Consider the following 19,736-nt stretch of genomic DNA (forward strand, 5'->3'; position numbering starts at 1 on the left):
ACTTGTTCCTGGATGATATGACTAAGGCACTTACAATGACACATTTGCCGGACATCTGTGCTCAGTCTGCCTAGGCCTGGTGGATCTCCTGGTTGCTAACCATTTTATCTCCCATTCCCATACCATCTTTTCTGTCCTAGGCTGCCTCCATTACCAGAGGCCACATGCAAATTGGAGGAACAGCAGCTTATATTTGGGTAGCTTACAGCCCAATGGTAGAAACATTAAGTTCTTTAATATTAGGTAACAGCCCAGCACTGTCCACCCACCCAATTGTCCCCTCTCTTCTCTGTGCCCCAACCAAATGCACCCTCATTTTTCTCACTATCCCACCTATCCTTTTCCTTCCCCAACCCCATCTTGACTTCTACCTATATCTCCTCCTCTGACTTCACATTTCATTCCTCTTCTCTCTTCTTCTTACAGCCTTTAGTCTTTTCATCTCTGTCCTTTGTCCACTCATCTGCTAATCCACCCCCCCCCCCCACATCTGCACACAGCTATCACTTGCCATGCTTTGTCCCACCCCCAACTCATTTCCGGCTTTCCAGTCCCCCTATTACAAAGGGTGACAAAGGGTCCCAAACTGTAATGTCACCTATCCATGTCTTCCAGAGATGCTATCTGACCCACTGAGTTATTCCTGCACTTTGGATTTTATATCATGAGCTGAAGATCCTGTTCCTGAAGAAGGGTCTCGCTGAGTTACTCCAGCTTTTTGTGCCTTAGTTCAGTTTAAACCAGCATCTGCAGTTCCTTCCTACACATCTCTAACATTTGCCGTACTTTTGAGAATTTAATTTAGTGAATAATATTTCAGCTACAAGTTGTACTTTTCTGGTCGTAACAGACTTTAAAAGTTCAAGATGTTCTGTAGTATATTTTTTTAGGCAAGCAGACATAAGTAAATGTGTCCTCTAACATTAAATTGCAGCAAGTAGCAGTTTCTCAAACAAAGAAATGCTGGGGTTCTGTAAAATGTATGCAAATATTCTTAGATTTTATTTTAACATTACTGTGATGCCATTGATTTTATTACATTGTTTCCTTGTGCTTATTTAAAAATTATGTTGATAATTTTTGGAAACTAACATTTTAATTTAAATTTTAGTTGCTGGAGCCAGTTTGCCACCAGTTATTTGAATTTTATCGCAGTGGTGAGTTTGAACTGAAGAGATTCACATTACAGTTTGTTCCTGAACTTGTATGGAGTTACCTTTCAGTCATATCCACACGGAATATGCACAGTAGTGGCTGCATTGAGGCTCTCCTCTTGGGTATCTATAACTTGGTAAGTGATATTAAAAATCACATATACAATAATTGTAATCAAATTTATTTGAAGGCTCATCAGCTTACAGGTCACTTCAGCTTTGTTTAGCTACTTCTAGCTTCGCCATAGCCTCTTGTATTTAGTTTGCAAACATATCTTTTAACATTAGTAACCACGCTTAAAATTGTAGATCATTGGCATTGAGATATTTTGTCAAGATGTTATAAAATAAAAGTTCTCAGCATGTAAATTAATTCTCATCGAAACTGAGAAGTAATTGGTAATCATGCAAAAGGTCTTATCAATCATAACTTTTTTGAATAAAAAGCACAAGTTCTGTCGTTTGACCAGAACTTGGAATTGGGGATCTTGTGATTTGTCCTTTCCTGCACCCATCTGTTCTGTTTTATTATTTTGCCCTATAAAGTGCAAACTGTTTTTGGCTAATCTGGGATCTTAGCAGATCATGAAATCAGTGCCGCCTTTTAGTGAGATTCGGACAGAGAACAAGTCTGAAAGTAAAATGATGTTTTGTATTCAAATTCCAACAATTGACTATCTGAAAGAATGAGACTCCAGAGTTTGAATTCTTCATTTTCTATGGCAGAGACTTAATTGCATTCAATAAAGATCATCATATCAGGTATTTATTAAAGGGTATTTATGCACTTAATTACAAGACTTGTTGTGAAGAGCTCAGTGATCCTTTTAATGTTCAAACGCAATACTTGTGAAACTCATGGAGTGGGAATAATTAGCTACCAACTTTACAATACTGGAGCAATGCACAATTTGAGAAGCTTTGGCTATCTCCACCAGAGTGCTATCTCACATATTTTGCACAAATTTCTAAGTCAGCTTACATATTAACTGTTATTTTAGCATCAAATTTGGGGCTATTTGTTTGAACTAAGTGGAGAACTTTGAGTGGATAAAATACATGTTTTATTTAGTTATTTTAGAAAGCCAAATTATTACCTCCATGTTTCCGATTGTTTTTCAGGAAATTGTAGATAAAGAAGGTGGTACGAAAGTGCTGTCTTTTACAGTCCCATCACTTTCAAAACCTTCAGTGTACCATGAGGTAAGAGGCTTATTTTGTTTACTCTATCTGGTCTTGAAATGGGTCTGGGTTGATGTTTCTTGTCACATGTACTGCGGTACAGTGAAAAGCTTTGGTTTGCATGTTATCCAAACAGATCAGATATACCATTTGTAAATACAATTAAGTCCAACTCAAGAACGTTAGATACAACAAAGGGGAAGATGCAGAGTGCAGCATATAATTCTCAGCATATCAGTTCCATAACAAAGTCAAATGTGCACAATGGGGCAGAAGTGATTCAGACAATTCCCTGGCTTATGCAAGGACAGTTCAGAATCCTGATAGCCAGAAGAAGCTGTTCCTGGGGTTGGTGATGCGCACTTTCAAGCTCTGTACCTTTTGCCAGATGGGAGCAGGGAGAAGAAGGAATGACTGGGATGGGCAGGAATTGTCCCACCCTGGTCATTCCTCCTTCCAGTTATCCAGGCATATCACAACATTACCATATCATATATCATATACCATATCATACAGATAGTGCAAAAGAGAAACTATGCAGAATATAGTGTTACAGCTGCAGAGAGTGTGCAGGGTTAAAAAAAGAGTAAGGGCTGCAACAAGGCCCACTACGGTAATTTAATTTGCAAACTTGTAAATGGAGTTAGGGCAGAATTTGCAAATGGAGTTTTTGTATAGGGAGTATAGTAAAAACCTGAGTTTCCAGCCTTGCGGGGCTGGTGTTGAAAATTATCATGATGTTGTCACCATTTCGTATTCATTGTGGTCTGTGGCTCAGGAAGTTGAGAATCAAGTTGCAGAACTGGATTCCGTGTCCTAGGTTCAGGAGTTTAGAGATGTTTGGTTGGAGTTATGGAGTTGAATGTGAAGCTTTCATCAATAAATGGGAGTATTATAGGCATCTCTGTATTCCAGATGTTTCTGGGATTAATGTAGGGTCAGGGAAATGGTGGCTGCCATGGAGGTTGTGATGGTAGGCAAATTGCAATAGATCAAGGCTGTCTGGGAAGTGGGAGTTGATGAGCACCGTGGCCAGCCTCTCAAAGTACTTCATGATGACGGATGTCAGAGCCACCATGCAGTTCCCATTAAGGCATGTTACCTTGTTTTTTTTGGTACTGGGATGATAGTGATCATCTTAAACCAGGTGGGAACCTCAGACTGGAGTAGTGAGAGGTTAAAGATGTCCTTGAATACTCCTGCTGCTGGTCTGCGCAGGTTCTGAAGACATGTTCAAGGACTCCATCCAGGACAATTGCTTTCTCCCGATTCATTCTCAGGAAGGCCGATCCAACAGACCCGACTGACTATGGGTACAGGGGTGCATCTCAAGTTGTTAGGGTGGGTGACTTCATTCCATTGCCCTTCTGTTCAAAATGAGCATTAAATGCTTTGAGCTTGTCAGGAAGGATTGTGTTGTTGCCAGCGATTCTGCCTGACTTTGTTTTATAGCCTGTTATAGCATGCAAGCCATGCTAAATTGTCAGGTGTCTGTGTGGTTAGTATCTCACTCTAGCTTGGTCTGGTATTTTCGTTGGTTTTGCAAAGGTAGTGTGTGGGTTTCTTGCACAGGTCAGAATTGTCTGACTTGATCGCCTGTTCTTCAATTCAAGTATTAGAAAAACTCGTATCAAATATTTTGCTAGATATCTCAACACTTTTCAAACATTCAATTATCCCTTTGAGGATAATGTTACTGGAACTAATATATATAATATAAACTGAAAATAATAATCACTTATCTGTTTTTCAATTCTGATTTTATATCTATTACCAAATGTTTTGGTTTACTGTGCTGTAAACAACATCTAGCCTGCAAAGCGTTTCTATCCATCCCACCACAAACATCAGCAACCTACTGTGTTCATGGCTATCTTCTTCACACTTGCCTCTTGTAAGTTTCAGCAACCAGCTTTTTGATCAGTGAGGCCCAGCTATAATAAAGGGGCCAAAGTACTGGGGTAATTCATCTGGTCAGGCAGCATCTCTGGAGAACATGGATAGGAGACATTTTGGGTCAGGACCCTTTTTCAGCCAAAAGAAGGGTTCCAACCCAAAACATCACCTATCCATGTTCTCCAGAGATGCTGCCTGACCTACTAAGTTACTCCAGTCTTTCTGGGGGGAAACCAGCATCAGTAGTTCCTTGTGTCTATAATAAAGGGCATTTTAACTGTAAATGTCTCACTTCAACCACGGAGATGTTGATTTCCATAGGTAGAAAATATGTTTAATTCTATAATTAAAATTGGAATCCAAGCAAAGATTTAAAATCCAGAAATGTTAGATAATTTGAGTTGGCTGATTGCATCACCACACGTTTATTTATTACCCTACAATACCTGTGATCATTGCAGTCTGACTAATATTGAATATCCTTGCAGCAGTAAAGTACATTTCTACTTCATGGCACAATATTTTCATATCACATGGCACTATGTTCAGGATATTGCCATGCAAAAAAATGTTTTTAATATAATAGATTTTGTTATTTGATGTATGCTTTGTTAATTAACCTTGGTGCTTTAGCCTTCTAGTTTTGGTTCTATGGCACTTACAGAAGGCGCTTTATCTCGACATGGCTTGACTAGGGTTGCACATGCTGGACCTTATTATCAAAGGGAAACTTTTACAGCACAAAATAGGTAGGTTATTAGACTTATCATATTTAAAAAGAATTGTAAAATAATAAGTAATTAACATTAAGAACTGAATCTAATGTAATGATTTTAAAACCTGAACTATAAATATTGCCTCTGGATTGTAATTCAAACTGCAAAGTATCCACTCTTTCAAGTCCAGATTTAAAAAAAATGTTTCACAGAGAACCCTGTGGAAACCTATGCAATCACAGAGAATGTGTAAACTCCACAAGCAGACAGTATCCGAGTTCAGAATGGAACCTGGATCTCTGGTGTTGTGAAACAACAGCTCTCCCAGTAGTGTCACTGTGCTGCCCACTATTATATTCTTGATCTCGCCAAGAGTAAGTTAAATTGACAACAGTTTACCTTTTGTGATATTGGAGGCCTTGGGAGTAGGCTGATTATCCAGTTGACCTTTGAAAATTATTTTTATCTGAAAATGATTGGAAACACTTCACCCGTAACAGCTTCACCATTACTGAAAATGGAGATGTTCATGGACAATAATTGTCAATCATCGTTCATAATTGGTTGTGGCAACACTGTAATCCATTGCCTGCAGAATCATTTAACTCTTTCTGAGCATGTGTTGAATTTAGAGGTTGGCATCTCATTTTTGAGATGTCAGGCGCTGCTACTGGTAAGTGATTCTGCCTCTTGTGATGGACATTGAAGCATCCGCCCAGGTATGCTTTGTGCCCTTGCTATCCTCGGTGCTACTTCCAAATGTGCAACGTGGAAGGGTACTAATTCATCAACAAGGCTAAGGATGATAATTTGTAAAGGGATTTAATTCCCCAGCTGATGTTGTGAAGTTTAAACACTTTTCTTTAGATTATTTTGTTCAAGCTTCTGGCTCGCTTGATCTTTACTAAAACAACTGTGCTCTCATGCAAACAAAAAAAAAAGCTTCTGGAACAATTTGATGTGTCAGACTATCAAATCTGTGGAGGGAAATAGAAATGTTATGTTTTGGTCGAGATATTTCATCTAAACTGAAAGAGTAGAGGGGAATAATCGGTATAAAGAGGTGGGGGGGGGGCAGGTGAGGCAGGAGATAGAAATGATAGATAGATGGGTATAGGTTAGGAGGGGTTGATTGGCAGATAAGTCAGGTGATAGAGGGAAGGGTGGAGAGAGCAAAAGAGACTGGGTGGTGATGAACCGAGAACAAAAGATGGAAAGGAAGGTGTGCAACTGAATACAAAGGTGGCTATAGGGACAATGGGGAGGGGTGAGCAGTGGGGGGAATTGTGTTATCACATCCAGTGTTAGGAATGTGTGGAGGCAGGGGGGAAAGAAACCGGATGATGGGGTGCGATGGGGATAGAAAGATAGGCAGAGGGGTGTCAAATTGAAGTGTGTGTTAAAATGGTATAGATTTTACTCAGGATTTTGCTGTCCATTAATAAAACCACTAAACACTATGATTTTATGGGAACTAAATGGATGCAGTAATTGGAGATTGGTTTTTGGGTGCATAGCACTGTTTGATTTCATTTTAATGAATAATGACTAGTTTGGAGGAATCAAATAAGATCAGTCAAGACCTCTTGCTAGTTTCATTGTTCCTGATTGGTGAAATGGCAGCAAAAGATATAATTGCTTTTGGCTAATTTTACATAATTGCAGACTGCATGAGATTTGGAAAAGGGCTATATATTTGTGTTTTAAGATGCCTTTAACACTATTTCTTTGCTGCTTATTAAATAGGTTTGAAATATTGACATTCCTGTTGCTCTGTTACAATGCGGCAATCGTCTACGTGCCTTGTCATTCTTTACAGTCTCTGTGCCGTATGTGCTCCAGGTGAGATTATTTTGTAATTCTTTAACTTCATCTGCCACCTTCGAAATCAGCGTGGGGTTCACAGACTCTAGGTGGGGCAGGACGTGCTTAATAGGCAAGCTGAGTGGCCATGTTGTTATTATACTCAACATCAGACAGCTGAAGTGTACTAATGTGGTCTCCTAGTGAGGGATTGCCAGGAGGATGGACAAAGCAATTCATCTATGGAGGCAAAGGGATAGTCAACATTTTGGGTCAAGACTGCATCTAGACTAAGGGTGTAAAGGGGAGCTTGACAGTATGAAGAAATGTGCAGGGGGTGGTAGATGATAGGTGGAACCAGGTAAAGAGGAAGACGATGGGTAGATAGTAACCTGGAGTGGAGAAGGTGGATGTTAGGAGATGGAAGCTAGCAAGTGATAGGCAGATGAGAGCATAAAAGGGACAGATGGAGTCAGGTTGGATGAGGTGAATGTGGAAGTAGAGGCAGAGGCTCCAGATAAGTGGAAACACGTGAGGTTGCAGATGCCGGAATTCGGTAAGTACGGAAGGTCATAAGTACAGCAGAACCAGAAAAGGGATGGATGATAAGCAGATTGAACCAGTTGGGGGAAGGGATAGGAAAACCAGGAGGTGTAGTGATGGGCAGATTGAACAGTAGGAAGGGAATAAAACTGCGTGACAGTGGGTGAGGGAAGGGTGGGGGGTGGGTGAATAGTTCGAGGAGAGAGAAAGAATCACAGGAAATGATATCTATCTAAATTGGAGAATTCAAAGTTCATAATCATTGGTTGTAAACCACACAGCCAAAATATGAGGTTTCTATTCTTCTAGTTTTCATTGGGCCTCACCATGCCTGTGGAGAAGGTAGAGGATAGACAGGGTATGAGAATGGATAGGGGAATTAAAAGGACATGCAACTAGGAGGTTAGGATCAAAGATAATAGAGCAGAGCAAGATAGACCACTCGACCCTAAAAAATGTAGAATGTCATGGTGCCATTTTAGTAGGCAGAAACTTGCAGAAACAGTTAAGAAAAATAACAAAAATCTGTGAATTGATAGATGAGATATATTCTGCATTTTTATGGTATCATCACACATACTGTTCCCCCAAAACACTGATTGCACTGCAAGAGGCATAGTGAACGGCGAGTTTTGCCTACTAAAATGGCGGATGTTCCACTGCTTTGCGTACTACACTTCAGTATGGGTGATTTCGACGGAGTAGTTCATCTTGCTCCTCTAGTATCTTTGGTTAGGATGGCCTTGAACGCAGCATGCAATGGCACTGAGACTGCAGCTGTGCATGAAGTATTTGATGAGGAAGGTTCTTCTCATCACCAACATCATTCTGTCTGCTGCAAGGAGACCACAGCTCACCACGTTTTTAACTTCAGTGAAGCTGTCATTCCACAGCAGAATACATAGACCAGAGTGACAAGTGTTACTTCTGTTCACAACTACTGCTGTTAATTGAATTGTGATAAGCCTCAAGTTGCATCACACCAGGCAGCTACACTTTCCTGTCATATCCATGCCATGCTTAATCTGTTGCAGTCAGCCCCAGAAAGCTGAGTTCTACTCTTGATCTCAGCAGCAGTATTGTTGAGGGAAGACTGGCTTGGTTTCTCATCAGAGTTACCTGTTCCACCTAACTCTCCAAACTTGCTGCTTTCAGATTCCTGGATCCAGAGATACATTTTGCACTTAGCTTCATCCCGATCTCTTGAATCTGGGCTACAATAGATGCAGCATTATTCAAGGGTACTTACTGTTTGGTTACATTCGACAGTAGGCTACTCCTGGTTTCCTGAAGCTGGATTGAATTGGGTGCTGTGCTGCTCCTAAATTCCCAGAAGTTTCAGAGAGCACAGAGATGCCTTATAGGGACTAGGAAGATGGGTGTGAAGGACATTTCACCACTCCTGGAGTATTAGAATTTAGGTACACCAGCTTTGGTCTCTGACATATTCTTATCTGAAATGTCTTTTCTTTTATCTTTCTGTTGTTTTACCACTATGTTTGTGAATGGTGTCAACTTGCATGTATTACTCCCCTCCCCACCCCCATTCCCAATCCACCCCACCATTGTTTGGTTTTCTTTTCATCATCTAGTTTCTCAGTCATCTCTTCCAGTGACTTTTGTCAGTAAGATTAGAAGGCAGGCTGACAGTGCTTGGCAACATCCTAAGCCTTGTGTCTTCCCTTTTCTTTGGACATTCTTGACAGGCACCTTTTTTGGGTGGAGGAGAGTTACTCTTGGGGAAGAGTTGTTGCCAATTCCTCTTGCATTGTAGCTGATGGGGCATTTGGGACAAGCTCTGCATGAGTACACTCCTATGTTGCACAGGTTGCAATACTTGCTCTCCTTACAATCTTTGGTCTGATGGCCTTCCAGATTGTATTTTCTACAGATGATGGCAGTGGATATATTCAGTTTTGTTTCAAGTATGGCACACACTGGGTTGTCCTGCAGACATCTTGTAGTCATGACTTTATTATGATTGAGGCTGGAAGATAGGTAGACGATGACTCACTTTCCATTTAATTGTTAACTCGATCTATTGTTTGCTTGAACAGATCCTGAGTCGGGTAATTATTTTTTGCTGTTTTCTGCTCTCTTGACATACCCGGCAAGGAAAGTCAAAACATCCATGACTGGAAAATAAGATGTGTACATTATCTTCAAAACCAACAATGTAATTTTTTTTCCTGTTTTCTCCGAAGAGCTGCAACAGCTTCAGGTATCCAGCAGCTATTCTGAATTTTACATCAAACACCCATCACTTGGGCAATCCTGCAGGCAGAAGAATCTTGTGGTTTTGAGATCCCAACACCCGAACAATATATATATTTTTCTGACAAGAAATGTTAAATCTACACTGCTACTATGATGGTTTAGGGATCACCTTGATTAGCTTAATTAGCTCTTATTTCTACTTTGAAATAGCCAGCAACTCCTACTGGAAAAAATATTAAGGACCATTCCCTGATCAGCATTTATGTTCATCTCTATTTCAGCATTTAGCTTCAATCTGAAAAAAAATGTCCTTGCATCCCCTTTAACCCTCGTATTCATCACCTTAAACACACACCCTCAGGGTTTGGACCTCTATTATAATAGAGAGTTATGCCCTCATAATATTGCATACTTCTATCAGGACCCCCTCATCCTCCTGCTCTAAGGAAAACAAACCAATGCAGTCCCCGTGTTCTAGGCAATCCTAGGCAATATCCTAATAGTCTCCTCGACACTCTCTCATATCCTTTCTTTGGTTTGGCAACCAGAATTACAGATAAGCATCCAGCTGTGGACTAGCCAAAGGTTTCTAAAGTTGTGACATGATCTCCCTGCTCCTATATTCTATGCCCCAGCTAATAAATGTCAGCATTCCATATCCTGCCTTCATCATCTTGTATTTTCTCACATGATTATCAAATCTCATTTGAATCTTTTTGTCACGGACTTGCACTAAGGAGTAATTTGTTGCTGTTTCTTACAGAATATGTGTTAATGGATTTCCAAGAAAGTTGCAGAAGAAATATGAAAATATCGGAAGCAGAATAAGAGTCTATCCAGAGTTTATGGTACATATGTTGACAGGCGTTTATTATGCTATGTAAGTATAACTACTTTATTTTAAGCTTTCATATATCTTTTTAAGATTCTCACAAGAGAAAATGGAGATGTCATCCATGAACCTAACACTATTCCATAAAGGGCTCCTTTGTCTACATACCAAATCACAACCACCTACATATCATCTCTTCAACACTGCAGGCAGATGAGCAATTTAGATGTTCTTATTTAATAAAGAGTTTGATCATGGTCTACTTTGGAATGATAAATATTTTTATTGTTATTTGCAGCTATTGCACTCAGATTAATATTTTGTAATAATAGTTAATTCATATTCTTACTGTTTAAATTTAACATTCATTTTTCCACAGATATAATGGAGAATGGGAGTTGGGCTGCAAAGCACTGGGTGATGTGTTGTACAGAGCACAATTGGAAATATTTCCAGAACCTTTACTGGTGGGTAATTATCTGACTCTGAGATTTAAAGTAGAGTTTTATTGTTCTTTTGTGATAACTTGACATTTCGATGGCACCCTCGCCAACAGGGTCAGTCTGTCTTTCGTCTTTTTTTTGTTATTGTTAGTATGTTTTAAAAGTTTGTGTTAATGTTCTCTGGTTTGTTTTATGTGGTGGGGGGGAGCTTTTTTCAATCTCCTATCTTGTCAGAGAGGTGATTGTTTTCCGGATCGTATCTCCGGTCGCTCTGTGGCCTAACATCATGGAGCTGGACACCTTGCTCGGGACTGACTATGAGCCCCACCGCGGGGTGTGGACTTGCTATCGGAGCGTGCGATTCCTTGCCTGGGATTGACGCTCCAACTGCGGCCTGCGGACTTCACCATCGAGGGCTCGCAGTCTCGGGTAGAGACCGATGTCGGGAGCTCCAAACCCAGAAGGTTTTTCACCAGTCCCGACCTGGGGTAGATCGCCTGGCGTGGGGGAGTAGAGATTTCCCCACGATGCAGGAGCATGACTGCCCCGACGCGAGGGCCCAAACTCCGCTGGCTACGGGAGTCAAGATCGTCCCGTCAACGGAAGGCTCGAGGCCCCCAACCACGGGAGAACAAAGAAGGGAAGAGATTGAAATTTATCTCACCTTCCATCATAGTGAGGAATGCGGAGGAGCCACTGTGGTGGATGTTTATGTTAAAATGTATTTTGTGTGTTCTGTTGCTTTTTATGGTATGACTGTATGGCAAATGAAATTCCTCGTTTGTTGCAAAACATACTTGGCTAATAAAGCATGATTATAATCATACGGGCAATGCGGGCTGAAAAGATGAAGTACGAGGGGAAGCTAGCCAAGAATATAAAGAAGGACAGTAAAAGCTTCTTTAGATATGTTAAGAGAAAAAGATTAGCAAAGACAAATGTGGGTCCCTTGAAGGCAGACACGGGTGAAATTATAATAGGTAACAAGGAAATGGCAGAAGAGTTGAACAGGTACTTTGGATCTGTCTTCACAAAGAAAGACACAAACAATCTCCCAGATGTACTAGAGGACAGAGGATCTAGGGGGATAGACGAAATGAAAGAAATTTGTATTAGGCAAGTAATAGTATTGGGTAGACTGATAGGACTGAAGGTTGATAAATCCCCAGGGCTTTATGGTCTGCATCCCAGGGTACTCAGGGAGGTGGCTCTAGAAATAGTGGATGCATTGGTGATCATGTTCCAATGTTCAATAGATTCAGGATCAGTTCCTGTAGATTGGAAGATAACCAATGTTATCCCACTTTTCAAGAAAGGAGCGAGAGAGAAAACGGGGAATCACAGACCAGTTAGCCTGACATCGGTGGTGGGGAAGATGGTGGTCAATTATTAAAGAGGTAATAACGGTGCATTTGGATAGCAGTAAAAGGATAAGTGAAAGTCAGCATGGATTTATGAAAGGGAAATCATGCTAGACTAATCTTCTGGAATTTTTTGAGGATGTGACAAGTAAAATGGATGAAGAAGAGCCAGTGGATGTAGTGTATCTAGACTTTCAGAAAGCCTTTGATATGGTCCCACACGGGAGATTGGTGAGCAAAATTAGAGCACATGGTATTGGAGGTAGAGTGTTGACATGGATAGAGAATTGGTTGGCAGACAGGAAGCAAAGAGTAGGAGTAAACGGGTCCTTTTCAGAATGGCAGGCAGTGGCGAGTGGAGTGCCGCAAGGCTCAGTGTTGGGGCCGCAACTATTCACCATATAAATGATTTGGATGATGGAATTAGAAGTAACACTAGCAAGTTTGCAGATGACACAAAGCTGGGTGGAGGTGTGTGAACTGTGAAGAGGATGTTAGGAGGTTGCAGGGTGACCTGGACAGGTTGGGTGAGTGGGCAGATGCATGGCAGATGCAATATAATGTAGATAAATGTGAGGTTATCCACTTTGGCAACAAAAACAAGGAGGCAGATTATTATCTCAATGGTGTCAGGTTAGGTAAGGGGGAAGTGCAGTGAGACCTGGGTGTCCTTGTACACCAGTCACTGATAGTTGGTGTGCAGGTACAACTGGCAGTGAAGAAAGCTAATGGCATGTTGGCCTTCATAACGAGAGGATTTCAGTACAGGAGTAAAGAGGTTCTTCTGCAGTTGTATAGGGCCCTGGTAAGACCTCATCTGGAGTATTGTGTACAGTTTTGATCTCCTAATTTGAGGAAGGACATCCTTGTAATTGAGGCAGTGCAGCGTAGGTTCACGAGATTGATCCCTGGGATGACGGGACTGTCATATGAGGAAAGATTGAAAAGACTAGACTTGTATTCACTGGAGTTTAGAAGGATGAGGGGATCTTATAGAGACATAAAATTCTAAAAGGACTGGACAAGCTAGATGCAGGAAAAATGTTCCCAATGTTGGAGGAGTCCAGAACCAGGGGCCACAGTCTTGGAATAAAGGGGAGACCATTTTAAACTGAGGTGAGAAGGAACTTTTTCACCCAGAGAGTTGTGAATTTGTGGAATTCTTTGCCACAGAGGGCAGTGGAGGCCAAATCACTGGATGGATTTAAGAGATAGTTAGATAGAGCTCTAGGGGCTAGTGGAATCAAGGGATATGGAGCGAAGGCAGGCACGGGTTGCTGATTGTGGATGATCAGCCATGATCACAATGAATGGCGGTGCTGGGTTGAATGGCCTCCTCCTGCACCTATTTTTTATGTTTCTATGATGATGATTATGATAAGCAAGAGTGACTTCCCTCTAGACCCTATGCTGCTGTTTAGAATCCATCATATGTTCTTCATGCAGTTTGTGGTCCTGATTCCCTTGCTGTCCAATAATCTGCATTCCAGCTTTATAGTGTTTTCAATGATTAAACATCAACAGCTGTGAGGATGAAAAAATATATTTTCAGTCGTATGTAAGTGACCCTGTATTGAGATCCTGCTCTGGATATCTGGAAACTTGGAGGAAAACACAGAATTTCAGCACCTGCTGCCAATGTCTTTCAAAATTTAACATGCTTTCAGGAGATCACTTTTCATTTTCCTAAATTCCAGTCCAAATCTCTTTTCTTCGGTCAGTCCCCTCATCTCGCACATTATACTCATGAATCTGTGCCGCACTGATACCAAGTATATCCTCTTTAGATACAAATACTAAAACTGCACAATGTTCCAAAATGAGGTCTTAAAAATTCCCACAGATTTACCTGTGTACTCCATCCCCTTGTCATAAAGACCAGTCATATTTGCCCCCTGAGACTGTTTATTGCAATTACATATTTAGATTCTGAGTTATAAAGAACTAGCAGATCAATTAGTTACTGTGGCCTGTTCCTGTGCTGTTCTATGTAAAGCACCAAACATAACCCTCGTATGCAACAAAGATCACCACATTTCTGCTGGGGAGCTGATACCAGTGCTTTTAGTGAGGGTTGATTTTGAATAGATAGACACAAAAAGCTGGAATAACTCAGTGGGTCAGGCAGCATCTCTGGAGAAAAGGAACAGGTGATGTTTCGAGTCGAGACCCTTCTTCAGAATGAGAGTCAGGGAAAAAGGAAACAAGATATAGAACAAAATATATGCAAAAAAGGAAACGGTCCATTGTTGGCTGTGGGCTAGATATTAACGAGTTATAGAGACGATGAAACTCACCAGGATGATGGTGAAACAAGTACAACGAATAGGGTGGGGGGAGGAACGGAGGGAGAGGGGTTACAGGGGTTACTTGAAGTTGGAGAAATTCATACGGCTGGGTTGTAAGCTGCCCAATGAAATACAAGGTGTTGGTCCTCCAATTTGTGCTTGGCCTCGGTCTGACAATGGAGGAGGCCCAGGACAGAAGGGTCGGTGAGAATGGGAAAGGGAGTTATTTCTTAATTATTTTCCTGAAGGTTCTTCCTCAGTAGATTTTCACAATAAAATAAATAATTTCTCTATTACTGCAAAAAAAAGTTGAGGAAGGGATTATGGTAGATGTATATATGATTTTAAGTGTTCGAACGTACCATTTAAAGCCTGGTTAATGAGACTGAAGCTTATGTGGGCTGTTTTCAAACTGGATAAAAAAATACTTGGGAAAACTTCGAGCTTTGGTAAATGATGAGGTTTTCAGATTCGAGAACAATGGGCAGTGCAGTTCCCTCAAGGTCAGTGTTGGATTTTCTGACTTTCTATGACTTAGATATTGGAATACAGAGCAATATTTCAGTTTCCTGATAGCACTGAAAATGGAAGAGCAGCAGTAAAAAGTATACTAAAAGACAGTAATGGGACATGAATGATCCTGCAGAATAGTGAAATAAGTGTTGGATGGAATTTAGTACAGACGGGATGGGGAGAAGCAAATGAACTTTATAGTTCCAAAGATGTGCTGGAACAGACGGACATGCAGGTTATGTGCATAAATCTCTGAATCAAGATGTATTGAGAGAATGATTAAGAATGCATATGGCACATTGGGCTTCATAAGTGGAGTATTGAGATTTCCAAGATTACGATGCTTTGATAAGGACAGCACAGAAAAGCTATTGCATGGGCTCGGAGACAAAAAATGGAAATTAGGGCAAGAGATGCAAGAGGAATGTGTGGAAGACTGGTTTTGTGTAGTAAATGGTAGTGACCTGGAATTTGCAACCTGGGAGGATTTGGAGAAACAGAACCTGAGGAAGTGAGGCACTTGAGGGAAATAAAGAAAGAGTTTTGGGGATAGAGCAGGGGAATGGTACTTATGGCATTGCTCTACAGAGAGCTGACTTAGACTCAATGGGCTTAATGGTCTTTAAGGAACGTCACACTGACTGTATTGGAAGGCATGGGGGACTAAATGGCCTATTTCTACTTTTTTGTATCTATATACTAAAACTTGTTTGTTATCTTGTTTATGACTGAACTTCAGCCAAAACAGTACACGATAGCGTGATAATTTTAGGCCCACCTTACTCACCATTGTCACTTTAGTGATAATGCAAGTAGTTTTTATTGAAATCGGTGTTATGTATTTAAAGTTATTCACATTTTAAAGTTTAAAAGGAGGGGATGGGGAAGGGAAGAGAGAGGGGGAAGTGGGGGAGGAGGGAGGGGGAAGTGGGGGAGAAGGGAGGGGGTTTGAGGAGAGAGGGGAGGGGGGAGACAGGGTGCTGCACCAATGCAGGAGAGGTTTGGGCCCAACGGGTCCACTTGGTCTAGTAACTGCTAAATCTCTATATCTTTCTACATTATTTTATTTAAATATGATGGTAAAATTAAACACTTAAGCAGCAATCACAATATATATATATATATATATATATATATATAGTCATAACAAGTGAAATATAACTAGATTCAAAGCAAAATACTAGAAACACTCACCAGATCGGGCAGCGTGTGCGAAAAGAGAGATAGAGTTCACATTTTGGGTTGTAAACCATGTGTCATTTTTCATGAACAATAACATTATGGAAGTTCTTCCTGATAGGTTTCCTTTAAAAACGATATGCTGATTTTTAAAAAATATATGTGGTCCTTTTTTATATAGGTTGGGAATGCAATCAAAAATACATTACCTTCAAGTGCCCTAAAATCTTCTAAAAATGCACCACGAAGTATTCAGGTAGAGATAACTCCAACATCATCCAGAATATCTAGAAATGCGGTCACAAGTTTATCGATACGAGGACATCGATGGAAGAGGAATGGTAAGAAAAAGATGAGTGTTAGACAAGTGGATCGAGCTACATATGAAAAATTCTTAAATTTAATGTTTAATAATTGTTATAAAGTAATCAGTCCAATGTTACATGAAGTAATACAATTTTAGTCTAAGAAAATAGTTTGATCTAAATTACATGACAGAAAGTAACACTAGATAGAAAGACAAATTGTGTATCAACCTAGGCATCTCATTAAATATTTACCAAAGTATGTATTGAAACAATACCATGAAGCTGGAGTCAGTTACTGGGATACCATCCTAGAGAAATGCAAAATTGGCATGACGTACACAAGAAAAAATGCAGTATTTGCTTGCACAATCATTAAAGAAATCTTACCTTCGATCATTTCAGTCAATCATACATTTTGTTTTCAAATTACTACATGAAAACGGTTCGATAAATGTGTTATTTTAGGTTGCATTAAATTTAGTATAGCTTTACTAGTTATGCTATTGTTGGACCAAAACAACATTTGGGTTTAATTTCACCATGGCAAAAAGTGAAAACGAATTTGAGAAATCTGGTGTCTTGTAAGCTAATTTGTAATGAGTATTCGTTTGACTACCATTTGCTGGGAATAAAATCGTCGCTATCTTGTGTGATTCCAATTTCATACTGAGATATTTTAATGCTGTAAGAACAATAGATGCAACTTTGCCGTGCCATTAAGGTCTGAAGAACAAATTAAGAAAAATAAGCTCTGCGTGCTGAGGCTATGCTTAAAACAAAAATATTTGCTGTTTACAAAAAGACATTTGATTCTCTCTTCACAATCATCTGATACAGAATCCTATTGATTTTTCAGAAACAAAATTCATACCAAATCCTTTTAGTAATTTTGCACTTATTAAATCTAGTTGTGTTGTTTTTGGTTGCGTTTATTTTGTTGTATGCACTAGAACTATTGAACCCAGAAAATTATTTTTATGGGTATAAAGGAATAGAGTCAGAGGCTCATGGAGCTACATTAATCCCAATTTTTATTATCCCCGCATTCTCATCAACTACCCACTACATTTTACTACTCACCTACATACTGATGGCAACTAAGTGGCCAATTAATCTACCAACCCACAAGTCCTTGGAATGCCAGAGGAAACTGGAACACCCAGATGAAACTCTCACAGTCATGGGGAAATGTGCATATACTGTACTACACTAACGGCACCCAAGGTTAGGATTCAACCTGGATCACTGGTGCTGTGAGACAGTAACTCTACTGGATTTTTCACTGCGCCACCCTGAAGTTAATATTTACATCCCATTACACCAGCTTGAATTGCTTGGGTAATTATTACAAGTAAATCAACTGTTCATGCTATGCTGCAGTTACATGATACAGAGGATTTAGATGTGGAAGGTTAACGCAAAGGGTTAAAAATGTGAGAACAAAATAAAGACTAAGTATGATCTGGATGTTCTCTACCTCTAGCTGTCCATTATACCATAGTGTTGCTATTTAACTATCTAATTTTAGTTGCAATAGTTAATCACTTAAAATACTTAAGCAGTCTTTTAATCTACACTCATACAGAGCACAAATTTCACTACTGCTGCTGCCATTTTTTACCCTGGACTGGCCTTAACAGCCGATCTCTGGGCAGAGGCTAGTCATAAAAACAAGCCCACAGACTCCCACAGCAATTTTGACTATACTTCCTTCTGCCTCCTATAGGCGAGTTCGGTATCGCTATAAACGCAAGAAATCATGGGATTTGTCAACGGTCATTCGGGATAAACAAAGAGTGTTGCTAGTGAACTTAATAGCTAGTGTATACTGAAACAATGGTTGATAAATGATGAAATGAAAGAAATTAAGAGTTGTATGAACTTCAAAGAGCTGATTGAATTCTGGGTTTCAGTTCGTATCAAATCTGGTTGAACATAAAGTTGAACTTCTGATCAAAATAGACAATAGACAATAGGTGCAGGAGAAGGTCATTCGGCCCTTCGAGCCAGCACCGCCATTCAATGTGATCATGGCTGATCATTCTCAATCAGTACCCCGTTCCTGCCTTCTCCTTAAGTGCAACTCTTAAGTGCAACAACATCTCATTTACACACCAATGGAGGAAGTAAATTACATAATGCTGCGCAGATGGTGAAAATATCAATATGCAGAACTAAAGTGATGGGTAAAGTGTTTCTCAGGATGTTAAACCACTTTAGATGACCTATGGCCTGTTCAACATGAATGCAGACATTGGCAACCTTCTTGGTTGTGTACTTTTTCTCTGGTCATTTGCTGATAAACACTGCTGGGAGTGGGATTCTCTAAATAGGCTTGGTGAAACATCGTCTTCTTGAATGGGAAATCCTCTATCTGCCATTATGCAATCCCCAGGAGCAACTAAGTTAAAAAATTAACTCTTCGTAACAATGCGTGTATCAGATGATTGCCTGCCCCAAGTTTTTGATTAGAATGTGATATTGCCGTTTGGGGCAATTCCAACCAATAGTTTCACAGTGTTGTGTTTCTTGTCATCGGACCAAGTCAAAGCCTGCAACTGTAGATGCTGTGGTCGTTCTATGAATATCTCTGTGCAGTCGAGAGTGCATCTTATTGCTGGGCATTTATTTATTATCTGTTTCGGCTGCGTGGACCTTATCAAGTCATGATCTTTAAGTATGTCCATTACATACAAGTTACAATGCAAAAGAAAATGGTGCAAGTATGTTGAACTAATTTATACAATCACAAGTTTATAAATGAAAATTAGAATGTCAAATACTTATTAAAATTATCCAATGCAATGGGAATCAGAAGAGACATGATTAGTCAGGAGACTCGTGACTAAGTTTTGTACTACACAACTTTACTTACACATGCACATGCAGAACTCATTCAGATGTCAACAAACGTGCGTTAAAGCAAATATTTCAGTTCCATGGCATTAATCTAGAATGACAGTCATAGAGCCCTTCAGTCCACCATCAGTGATGTGAAGCTGATTGTTCTTATTCTAAGCACTGGAGTCACAAATTATCCAGTAATTTTGTGGTAATATACGTATAATATGTCAGATACCTCTTCTGATATCTTTTGATTATGCATAATTGCTATATAAATTCCAAATACAGTTTACATTAATCTGCAAGATTTTTAAGGAGATGGGTGCAGTCAAATTAAACAGCAAGAGAAAATTATTAGCCATTCATCCACATTGCTTAGCAACACAAGTTTGAGGGGAAATCTCCAAGCTTATTTGTAGCATAAGTTCTTGCTCCAGGAAACACTGTTGATTTGAAA

At 40.0% G+C, this 19,736-nt stretch overlaps 1 protein-coding gene across 2 annotated transcripts in view; it reads left to right on the forward strand.

The window, feature by feature from the left end:
• Positions 1–19,736, forward strand: part of hycc1 (hyccin PI4KA lipid kinase complex subunit 1) — a 56,331-nt gene that overhangs the window by 28,239 nt on the left and 8,356 nt on the right. For both annotated transcript variants that reach the window (XM_078428683.1, XM_078428691.1), the window contains exons 4-10: positions 1,112–1,291; positions 2,277–2,357; positions 4,866–4,981; positions 6,695–6,790; positions 10,275–10,391; positions 10,723–10,810; positions 16,309–16,468. In XM_078428683.1, coding sequence (XP_078284809.1) covers positions 1,112–1,291; positions 2,277–2,357; positions 4,866–4,981; positions 6,695–6,790; positions 10,275–10,391; positions 10,723–10,810; positions 16,309–16,468 — 838 coding nt within the window. The remainder of the gene's footprint in view (positions 1–1,111; positions 1,292–2,276; positions 2,358–4,865; positions 4,982–6,694; positions 6,791–10,274; positions 10,392–10,722; positions 10,811–16,308; positions 16,469–19,736) is intronic.

The sequence above is a fragment of the Rhinoraja longicauda genome, chromosome 2 (assembly GCF_053455715.1).
Source record: "Rhinoraja longicauda isolate Sanriku21f chromosome 2, sRhiLon1.1, whole genome shotgun sequence".
In the NCBI taxonomy this organism is placed as follows: Eukaryota; Metazoa; Chordata; class Chondrichthyes; order Rajiformes; family Arhynchobatidae; genus Rhinoraja; species Rhinoraja longicauda.